The 12500-nt window shown below is 38.9% G+C and overlaps 1 protein-coding gene across 1 annotated transcript in view; it reads right to left on the reverse strand.

Moving 5' to 3' along the window:
* LOC115225980 (leucine-rich repeat-containing protein 15-like) overlaps nt 1-12500 on the reverse strand; it is a 171592-nt gene that overhangs the window by 90815 nt on the left and 68277 nt on the right. Inside the window, exon 8 of the mRNA XM_036514789.1 lies at nt 7017-7088. Coding sequence (XP_036370682.1) covers nt 7017-7088 — 72 coding nt within the window. The remainder of the gene's footprint in view (nt 1-7016; nt 7089-12500) is intronic.

Raw genomic sequence — 12500 nt, forward strand, 5'->3', positions numbered from 1 at the left:
AATGCGAGTCCAAGGTAGAAGACAGGATGAGGAATAACAAACACAGTACAAGGAACAACAAACATTGATATTTCTGCGGAGAATGGAAAACATGAATGATATGCAGCGTGCGCAGTATCAGGACCAACAGAAAAGCGTAATGTAACAGAGAAGGGAGAATATGGATGATTTGGAAAGTGCTGCTTGTCTCCAAGGTCAAACAGAGAGACATCAAGATGGAGTTGCAGGTATGAATGCTGAACAGGCGTTACCTTGTTCGAGATGAACAGGTGCAACGAAAGCGTGAGGGAAGACATGGACTACCACTGAACAGACACAATAATCCTAAACGAACCTATCGTATTGGTGATATGTACTTATATTGCGAGTATTGTGGAGCACTGAACTTTAAATATGAAAACTTCATGTTCTGTCACAATAAAAAAGTGAATTTTCCTCCACTGCAACCAAACACTCACACATTGAAGCGTTTGTCTGAGAAAATTACCAAGAGTCTGCTTCATTTCGAAAAAAACATTAGCAATTACAACTGCATATCTTCTTTTACGTCATTTGGTGTGAAACTCTCTGTGCTACAAGGAAGTAGTCTACATTGTTTCTGTATTGTTGTAGAAGGATTCCGACCACCTTCCAATTGACTTAAAGTGAACTGACATATTCCTATTAAATAGACAACTGTCGAGTCTTCAGCAATTAATTGGAAAATAGTTCACTGTGAGCCATTGACAGAGAGCGTTGGGTAATCGATTCGCGACGTGTAAACACTTTATTTCCCCCTGATTCCTTAAATCCTACGTTCCAAACCAGGGTGTAAAAGTGGCGAAGAGTTCTTCGAAGTTTGCGTTGGACGTTTAAGTTTGTTTGGGATGGGTATGAAACCAAAGAAAAATCGTTTAAGATAGAAGGCTTATTGGCGTCTGTGGTGCAGTTGCAACAGCAACAATAGTAACAACAACAAGAGCAACTACAACAGCAACAACAACAAAACCAAGAGTTACTGGAATCAATGTTAAAGAAGTCTAAAATTCCTTCAGGTGCGAACATGCGAGACAGCGTAGCAATCTCTATTGAAGTATTCAGTTATAATCCAGAAGATGGGATTACCTTCTCTGCATATTTTCGAAGATACGAAGAAATTTTCAACGTTTGAGGTACCAACACAGAAACAATTTGTAATTACACGTTCTAGCACCAGAAAACGAAAATAACGGAAACACAAGAATTGAGCCCTAAGCATAAGAGATATTAAAATTCTGAGCGACTTTAATTCTCAAGTGGAGAATTTAGGGGAGACTAATTCTATAAAGGGGATATGCTGTGGAAAGATTCTGACTACATTCCAAGGGACTAAAAGTGGTCTGACACATTTCCATTACATGGAGAACTCTCTAGTCGTAAGCAATTGATTGTGAACAATTGATTGGTAAGCATTTCTCTATGATCCGTTGGCAGAGAGCGTCGAGTCTCATGTAATAGTAATCGTATTGCGTCGTGTAAATAGCTTCGTTAAATTATATATCCAATACCAGGATATAGAACGTATTCAGGGCCAAACTAAGCACAAAACTACAAACTTGAATCTGTCAATGGTCGCCTGCAGTACAGTCAGTTGTATATTATTAATGCATCACAGAGTGGAAGCTCTGCATCACAGAGTGGAAGCAAGTCACAACTCACAATGCTCTCCTCAAAGAATAGTTGTCATGTGCAACAAGTAAATCCTTATGTTGAGTTATATGGGAACATGCACTTGATTGAACAACAAGAGATTGAAAGTGCCAGGAGCGAAAATGTGAACTATAATTCAAAAGAAGGCGCTCCTCGCAATTGATGGGGAATGGATCACAGCAGCAGCTGGATGCCATTCTGTTGACAGCAGGTATGTCGTTCCATACTATGCTTACCTATTAAAGAAATTCCGAGCTCATATTAATGTAGAAGATTGCTCCTCTGTAAAAATGTCAAGTGTATATGCAAGTATGTCTACAACGGTCGCGATAACGCTTCAGTTGAAGTAAGGAATGTTGCAGTTGCAGAAGGTGGACAGACTCAGCAAGCCCAAGGTTATATCAGAAATTATTTTGCGTGTTGATATGTTTCACCTTCTGAAGCCATGTGGAGAATATCTAAGTACAAGCTGCATGACTCGTAACACACTGTCTACAGATTAGCAGTTCACTTTGAAGACCAGCGGAGACTGAGCTTTCACAGAGGTAGCACTTAGCAACCTGATCAAGAACAGAGAGATCGTGACAATACTCTCACTGCATGGTTCAAACTGAATGAGCACGATTAACGGAAGTACTTGTACCCTAACATTCCTAAAAGTTATGTGTTTAATGAACGTACAAAAACCATGAACACTCAGGAGAAGAAACAATAACATCGGCTGCAGAATGAACACAGTGAGTCCTATGACGTAGAAAAATTTCATTTACGATTGCTATTTTGGATGTTCCAGGTGCTAAGCGCTTTGAGAAGTGAGCACGGAAACTGAAAGAAGCACGTCGTATAGCACGTCGTATATATGTGTATATATATATATACGTGTGTGTGTTTTTGTGTCTGTGTTTGTCCCCCTAGCATTGCTTGACAACCTATGCTCGTGTTTTTATGTCCCCATAACTCAGCGGTTTGGCAAAAGAGACCGATAGAATAAGTACTGGGCTTACAAAAGAATAAGTCCCGGGGTCGAGTTGCTCGACTAAAGGCGGTGCCCCAGCATGGCCGCAGTCAAATGATAGAAACAAGTAAAAGAGTAAAAGAGAAAAGAGTATAACAAAAGAGGCGTTGTATTTCCACGCAGAAAAGTATATAGGAAAATTTGTTGTTGAAAATGCCCCTAAATTTGAAAAACATGTAATTGTTTTTAAATAAATATATTTACATACATACCAAACTAGTTTCAACAGTATTTTTTGTTTATCAATGGTGAAAATTTAAAATTATGAATTAGAAAAACATGTTTTTATGTTTATAAGTTTCGGTAAAATGAAGTATCATATAAATGTTCATAACATTCAATAATATATATAAAAAATGTGGATCGTTTTGCTCAAATGCACAAAATTCAAAAGTGTTAATAGTGATCGATAAGAAATGTGGATCATCAAAGTTTCGGCCATACTGAGTTAAGAGGGAGAAAAACAAGGGAGAAATGAAGATAGTGAAAAAGGGTTTTTGTTTACAGTTTCTGTGATTCTCTTACCGACATGTGCAGGATCTTTTGCTTGTAAAGGCGTTTTTAAGAATCCGGTGTATTTACGATTTTTTCCGTGAACGGATCTGATATTTGTTGATGTCTTATTTTTCTGGTGGTCAAGATTTTCATTCTGCCTGGTTGGCTTACCTGTGGGGAACGGTCATCAGCCATTCTAGTTGGTTGATTCTCATAAAGGGTAATTTTGTTGTATTTGCTGAAGTTCGATTTTGATTGTAAGTCAAATTTCATTGTTCTAGAGTTAGGTGATGTCAGCAACTGCTAAGTGTATGGTGATATTGTATGGCGATTCGGATATGCGATTTCGAAACCCGATTAGAAAACTGTTACTAAAGCGTTTTGAATTATATCTGTCGTATCTCGTTTTTTTTTCTTTGTGGAGAAATTGTGTTTCTTTCATTTTTCGCTTTCGTGTTTAAACAGAGGTGAATAAGAGGGAACGAATTAAACGATATTCTATATTCCATAATACTATAGTTGTTACTACATGATTTCACAACCATTGTACATGGTTCAGATGATGTAATTAATAAATTGCGTAATCCTTACCATCTATCAGAGGTGTAAAACATGCTTAGCAGGTGAGTATTTCAATAAGTCCTACGTTCCACCTTTAAGGAATTGTAGTGATGACACACGATGTAAATTATATCATCTCATCAAGAACTACGGATGTGATGTGTAGACACAATTGCATTGATATAGAATAAAGAAAGTCGCTGAAACCATTCTCTTATTCTTCATTAGGTATATATGTATATATGCAAGTATGTATGTATGTATGTAGCAATCTTCTCTCTTTTACTTGTGTTTTGTGGACGCCCCCAGACGATGAAGTAGGCTAGCTCAATACGTAAATATAGAGGAAGAAGTCTAGACTTCGAAGTAGAGTCGAGTTGAGTAGAGAATTTTGTAGTTGATAGGTGTTGTTTTTGAGGTCGAGTTGTTGAAGTTGAGTTGTATTTGTGAGTTGAACGTGAATTTATTGTTGATTGTTGCTGTTTTTGATACCGTTGTTAATATCGTTAAAGTTTTGTTGAGTTGATTTTTCCCATTGGGGAAAATGGAGAAGGCGCCAGCGGGGGCTACTGGAGGAGAAGCGGGGAGAGAAGCATTGGAGACTTTTGAAGTAGAGGTCGAGGCCAGGAGGATGAAAGCTGGCGAGAGGATGCTGAGGGGGCAAGGCGAGAAGATAAAATTGACACCACCCGAGGAGCTAGTGAACAGCGTTATGAGGAGGACAGTGACATACAGGACTGTGAGGGTCGCTACAGGAAGGATCGAGATAGCAACTGTGGTGAGGATCGAGAGGATGTTGGAAGGCATGAAAGGTTGATAACCTTCGGAATAGGATGCAGGGAGTATGCAACTGTGGATGTGCGTTTCACATCGGAGGAGGAAGCGATGAGGCATGCTACGGAGATTGTCCGCTCAGAAGAATGGATTCTTCTGCCATCCTGTTGCGGCGGACGCGTGGCGAGGGTTCGGGTGGGCCAGGTGCGCCCTGAGCTGGAGGAGGCATGGCTGATGACGGCCATTGTGTACAACATGGAGGACGAGGCTGGAATATTGAGGGCCACCAGAGCAAACAAGCTGCTGGGGCTGTGGGTTGGAACTAACAATCCAGGTTAAAGTGGAAGACTTGAACGGAATGGCAGAGGAGATAGTGTTGCACTGGGAGTGAAGGTGGAAAGCAGGCCGCTTGTGTGTTTCGAGTGTGGCGAGGAGGGACACATGAAGGTGAGATGCCCACGGAGGGAGCAGAGAGAGACTGAAGAGGGTGTCCAGAATAATGATAATGAGAAAACAGCGGTAGAAGAATTCGCGCTAGTGGAAAGAAAAAGAAGGAGTGGTAGGGTAAGCCCGCCACCGACTAACCAGAAAAAGAAGAAAGAAGAGGTGGGAAAGAAAGAGATAACGAGAAAGAAAGATGATAAAAGTGAGTCGGAAAAGGGAAGGGAAAAAATAATTAAGAAGGTGTGTGACAATGAGTCAGAGAAGGAGGAAGCAAGTATGAAGATGACAGGTGAATTGACGGAAGATTCAGGAACTCAACTACAAGAGGGTGAGATGGAGAAACTGAAGACGGAGAAAGAGAAGGTCTCAGACTCAGAGAAGTATATAGAGGAACCTATAATAAGAAAAGTAGTAAACGAAGAAAGGAGAAGACCGAAAGTGGGTAAGAACAAATAGAATTTTATGACGTATTCTAAGAACAACGAAGTGGAGAAACAAATCGTAAAGTTCAGGCACATCATAAGGCTAAAGTTGTCCAATGACGTGAACCAAGAGAGTGTGAAGGCCATTGTGGTCGATAGGGAAACCTATAGGAAACTTAGAGATGTGTGCGGGGATTGAATTGACCCGGCCAGAGCGTTGGTGGCGTTCAACGCGCTGCCACCAGTAATTGATCTGTTAGAACTGGAGCCGTATATGGGACGTTAAAGGGGGGGAAAAGGAATAAAAGAAAGGAAAACGTTTCATATTTGTGTCTTATTTCGCAAGGCGACTTTTCCGAAGGAAATTAATTTATTACTCAGGTAGTATAACTTACTTTTATTAAACATAACTCGGTCGGGAACTTTGATACCACTTCGTATATATACGAAAAGTTACCGTGTACCCAATTAACTAACATACACGGGTGTGTTCGGTTGAAGACCAGGGTACACGCAGAGGGACAGACTACGGAAGCAAAATTGTTATCACACAGCCATACCAACATCTAAGCGTATATTCACACACACACACACACACATACACACACATGAGGGAAATGGAAAATTGATTTTTCGTTAATCACTACGGCCGTTTCGGCCCGTCTTCCATCGGTACCTCATACATGAGATTCTGATCGATCGGCCACAGTGCATCTTTCTGTACAGATGTTTCTCATCAAGTGACGTTTCAAAAAGCACCTCGCTCAATAAACTCGGCTTCACTCGGTTCGATTATTATGTATTTCGTTATGTTAAGAAGAAGAAGAAGAAGAAGAAGAACAACAACAACAACAACAACAAAATCAGTAACAAAAAGCACCTTGCTCGATAAACCCGGTATCGCTCGGTTCGATTATAATGTATTTTGTTATGTTATGAACAACAATAGCAACAACAACAACAACAACAACACAATCAGTAACAACGAGGAAGTCGATGATGAAGAAAAGATAATAAAAGTAGCAAGAAAACAGACAAGATGGACAAGCAAAACAATATGACAATTACGAATGAGGATAGAAATGACAATAAAAATATATCAACGTAAGTAATATCATTACACATATACACAAACGTACGAGGGACACACCAAACATTGTCTTTTATTGTGGACGACTGACTACTCTAACATCCTTCCTAAAGAAATTGAAACGGCATAAGCAGCCATCACACTGGACAGTTTGACCGACTTGCCCCGAGCTATATGTCACTGTACAAATAGAAAATGACGACTTTCAATTTCAGCAACTCTTGTAATTGTAGAGTTTAAAATAATTCATATCAATGAAGCAGCATCTTAAGAAAAGTGAGAATGAATATATTTCTATACGTTCGTTTCTTTTCTTGAAGAGTATATAGATTTTTCCAACGAACTCTGCATAAATATGTATTTCCTAATAGACATTGATGGTGACACATAGAGACACAAACAAATACAGAGACTTTCATGCACACTCCAACACGAATTTGGTAGCGGAATATACGTTAGAGATACAGAGAGAAAAACAAAGATGAGAAGACATGAAATCCCAAGAAAAATTTCGTAAATAAAATATCAAAAGACTTAAGCAACTTACATTTCCTGTAAACTTGGAAGATTTTTAAAGGATCCTTGTTGGATGGTTGTGATCTGATTATACCAGAAATTTCTGAAACATAAAACACGGGTCAAAAGAAAAAGTATTAAAAAGATTTCTGAGAAAATATTAAATCTTGTATCTTTAGAATCATATTAATAACAAAAGGACGATGAAGGAGAAAATGGCCGCGATGATGATGATGATGATGATGATGATGAGGGGGAGGAGGATGACGATGTTGATGGTAAATGTTGTAATAAGGACGGTGAGGAGGTGTAATTTGTATGTAGTATGCAGTTGGGGCATAATCCTATTTGATAAAATCTTGTAATCTTGTATCTGAACTGGAGAAGCAAATGAGGCGAACGGAGTGGTTCTTGGCAAATTTTATTTTATAGCCTTTTACGTTAATATAGAATGTGCGTGTTGAGGAAGGTTCAGTCCTATCTTCTAATCCGAGTTCGAAAACGAGATCACGATTTTTGATGATGATGTCTTTTAGAGTGGAACCGGTACAATATGGTAGCCTTTATATAGTTGTTTGTGTATTAGGTCACGGTATTTATCTAGAGGAACGTTATAAAGGTTGCCAGTCTTGACGGCTTTGAAGAGAATTTCAGAGTATTTTTGAAGACTGACGAGGATAATATTAATTTTAGTTAGGTGGGGGTTTGATTGTTATTTTTCTGTGTTTAAATGTGATGTTTTTAATGAGATTGGTAAGATCTTGTTCGAAATTATCTAGGTTACGCCTACGAAGTGCATATATAACGTTTGTCTCTTAGTCTGCGAATTATCTTACATTCAAAACATATAATACGTATGTATATATTGGTATATTGAAATGGGAAAAAAATGTATATATGTATATTTGTGCGTATATGTATGTATGCATATACATATGTTTGCTACCAATATGTATGCAGAATGATATTGACATAACTATAATAACTCTATGATATATTGATAAACCGATATTGATTGTAAAATTAATATACTTTTATCGTTCATAAACATCTGTTTATATATTATATTATATTCTATATTTTATTTTTCATATACTATCTGTTGTGAATAGCAGAATACACCTAATCTAATATTAATAATAATAATATTAGTAATAACTGAATATTATATGTACTTAAGGATGTTGATGTGTATGTATATTTCAGTATATATTTATATATATATATAGAGTGGTTGTATACTGTCAACATAGCGTGGCAGTCCCTGAAGGGAATTACACCACCGCTGTTTAGCCCTAGGAAGCATCGACGCTTCCTGCCGGCATTGACACAATTCCTGTGTTCTTATATTTGTGAAGGGGAGGCAAGTACCCCCACCAGCTAGGATTCACACCTGAGGACATGCATGTTTCTGGGTCTTAAACCGTCATCAGCCCAGGATAGTGAGGTCTGCTAGCAGACCTCACTAGCTGGGAGGGGGGTTTGCCTCCCCTTCGTAAATATAAGGACACAGGAAATGTGGCAAAGCCGACAGGAAGCGTCGATGCTTCCTTGGGCTAAACAGCGGTGGTGTAATTACCTTACGGGACAGTCAGGTTATGTTGACAGTATACAACCACTCTGTCGCTCCACCACTGCTCATGTCTCTTTGAGACATTTAGAAATTTAATATTTCTAATTTACATATATATATATATATATATATATATATATATATATATATATATATATATATATATATATATATATATATATATATATATATATATATATATATATATATATATATATAGATAGATAGATATATATATAGATATGTATACTGTTTACTCTTTTACTTGTTTCAGTCATTTGACTGCGGCCATGCTGGAGCACCGCCTTTAATCGAGCAACTCGACCCCGGGACTTATTCCTTGTAAGCCCAGTACTTATTCGATCGGTCACTTTTACCGAACGGCTAGGTGACGGGAACATAAACACACGAGCATCGGTTGTGAAGCGATGTTTGGGGGGACAGACACAGACATACAAACCCACACGCACACACACACACACACACACATACACACACACCCACACACACACACTTATATATATACATATACATATATACGTCAGGCTTCTTTCAGTTTCCGACTACCAGATCCACTCACAAGGCTTTGGTCGGCTCGAGGCTATAGTAGAAGACACTTGCCCAAGGTGCCACGCAGTGGGACTGAACCCGGAACCATGTGGTTGGTAAACAAGCTACTTACCGCACAGCCACTATATATATATAATTACGTATAACCATATATGTAGGTATGTATATATATATATATATATATATATATTCAAATGTGTATATTTTGTTTATTTTATATTTACATTTATATTTATTATTGTACTTTATAATCTCTGACGAACCCTGGAGATATATACAAGTACCTCATTGCCATCATGCCGGTTTGAAGAAGCCCCTCGGTCCATCCGCAACCAAGTCAGCCCCTCTGAAATCAACTACTGGAGATCTCATCAAGGACCAAAGCAAGCAAATGGATACATGCGTGGAGTACTACCAGGATCTCTACTCACGGGAGACCACGGTAGCTGAGGCTGCAATCGAGATTGTCAAGATCTTGCCAGTCATATGCGAACTTGACAGTCCGCCATATAGCAGAGCAATAGACGCCCTAGAAAGGGTATTGACTCCTTAGCAAGTAACAAGTCTCCGGGAAAAGATGGCATCCCCTCAGAGATCATCAAAGCCGGCAAAAACACCATTCTGCTTCGATAACCTTCATGAGCTTCTGTGTCAGCGCTGGGAAGAGGGTACAGTCTCTCGGGATATGCGGGATGCTAACATCATTACGCTTTACAAAAACAAAGGTGACCGTGGTGATTATAACAATTACCGTGGAATATCTCATCTAAGCACTGTTGGAAAGTCCTTTGCTCGCGTTATCCTGTCCGGGCTACAACTGCTTGCTTCTCGAATTTATTCGAAAGCGCAGTGTGGCTTTAGAAGAAGCAGATCAACTATTAACATGATATTCTCCATACGCCAACTTCAGGAGAAGTCCAAAGAGCAGAAAATGCCATTATATATGGCCTTCATTGGTCTGACAGAAGCTTTTGACTTGGTAAATAGAAAAGGCCTCTTCATCCTGCTCCAAAAATCGGATGTCCACCAAAGCCGCTGAGGATCATCAAATCTTTCCATTATGATATGCAAGGCACCACACAGCACAATGGATCAACATCAGCCACCTTCCAAATAAAAAACGGGGTAAAGCAAGGTTGTGTCCTTGCTCCTACATTATTTGGCATCTTCTTCTCGCTGCTGCTCTCACATGCCATTCAGGCATCAGATGATGGAGTGTTTCTACAGAGTAGAAGTGACGGGAAACTGTTCAATCTCTCGCGCTTTCGTGGCAAGACCAAAATCAGAAACGTCCTGATGATGCCGCTCTGGTATCACACACAGAATCCCTACAAAGGCTCATCAACTGTTTTGAGCAAGCATGTAATGACTTTGGCTTAGTTATCAACCTCAAGAAGACGAACATCATGGGTCAGGCTACACCGGACATCCCAAACATACATATTGGAGACCACAGATTACACGAGGTGGAGAAGTTTACCTATCTTGACTCTAGCGTCACCTACAACCTATCCCTTGATGCTGAGCTCAATATACGCATTGGCAATGCGCTGTGATGGCCCAACGGGCATGGGACAACAATAAGCTGACCAAGAACACAAAAATGAAGATTTGCCAGGCAAGTGTACTTAGCACTCTACTGTATGGATATGAGACCTGGACGCCATTCACACGCCAAGAGCGTCGCCTAAATATATTTCACCTGCGCTGCCTCCGGAAAATCCTTCGTATCAAATGGCAGAATCATGTCCCCAACAAAGATGCCCTCAACCAAGCAGGAATACCAGGCATGTTTGCACTCCTCACACGTATGAGAGGGCTTGGACATGTTAGCCGTTTGAAGATGGCAGAATTCCCAAGGACATAACCTACTGAGAGCTTGCTAGGGGCACTAGGTCTGCGGGAAGACTATTCTTACGATACAAGGATGTTTGCCAAAGGGACATGAAGGCCTAAACATCAATTTTAGCAACTGGGAAGCAGTTGCCAGCAACCGTGGAGATTGGCGACGTACCGTAAAAGAGGGAACACAAAGGAGTGATAGAGAGAGGAGAAATGGAAAGACAAGAAAAGACGTCAAAAAGAAACTATGACATTACAACCAGCCAGGAAAAGTCTTCGCTACTTTAGCGGCACCTGCCAGAGGGAGTGTTTGTCCAGGATAGGACTACACAGCCACAGCAGAAGATGTATTAGGATATGAAATGTAAAAGCCGGACTAGACTATTTTATGCGCAACTCCATTGTCTCTCGAGACAAAAAGGATGCCAACAACAATTATAATTATCAGTTTAACAAATAAATAAGTTAACATTTTTAACGTCTTAAAGTTGATGAACCAACTATTATTCTCCTCCATTTTCTTATTTGCTATATATATATATATATATATATATATATATATATACATACATACATACATATATATATATATGTGTATATATGAGGAGGCAAAACTATTGCACCTAAATTTGAAAAACTTGTAATTGGTTTTAAATAACCTTATTTACATACATACCAAACTAGTTTCAACAATATTTTGGGTTTATCAATGGTAAAAAATTTAAATAATGAACGAGAAAAAACATGTTTCAATGTTTACAAGTTTCAGTAATATGAAATATAATTTAAATATTCATAAAGTTCAATAATATAAAAGATGTGGAACATCTTGTTTAAAAGCATAAAATTCAAAAGATCGATAAGATATGTGGATCATCAGAGTTTCGGCCATACAGAGTTAAGAAGGAGGAAAACAAGGGAGAAATAGAAATAGTGGAAAAAGGGAAATCTTTGAGGGCAGTCCCTGTGAATCATTTTCCGTCGTGTGCAAGGACTTTTGCTTGTAACGGTGTTTTTTGGAATTGGATGTATTTACAATTTTTCCCCTGAACCGATCTGATATTTGATTCATTAACTTACAGGTGACGTCTAATTTTTCTGGTGGGCAAGGTTGTGGTTCTGCCTGATTGACGTCCCTGTGGGGGACGGGCATAAGCCATTCCAGTTGGTTGATTCTCTTAAAGCGTCATTTTGTTGTATTTGCTCAAGTTCGGTTCTGATCAGAAGTAAAATTTCAATGATTTATGTGACATCAGCAACTGGTGTTTATATGGTGTTATTGTATGGCGATTTGGATTTGCTGTTTCGAAACCCGCATTGAAGACTGTTACTAAAAATTTTTGAATTATGTCTGTTGTATCTCGGTTTTTTATTGTGGAAAAATTGTTTCTTTTTCCTTTTTCTGTTTAGTGTTTAAACAGAGGTGAATAAGCGAGAATGAATTAAACGATATTCCTTATTCCATAACACTACCATTGTATATTGTTCAGATGATGTAATTAATATATAGCGCATGGTTCAGTGGTTAGA

Source organism: Octopus sinensis, linkage group LG29, assembly GCF_006345805.1.
Source record: "Octopus sinensis linkage group LG29, ASM634580v1, whole genome shotgun sequence".
Taxonomy (NCBI): Eukaryota; Metazoa; Mollusca; class Cephalopoda; order Octopoda; family Octopodidae; genus Octopus; species Octopus sinensis.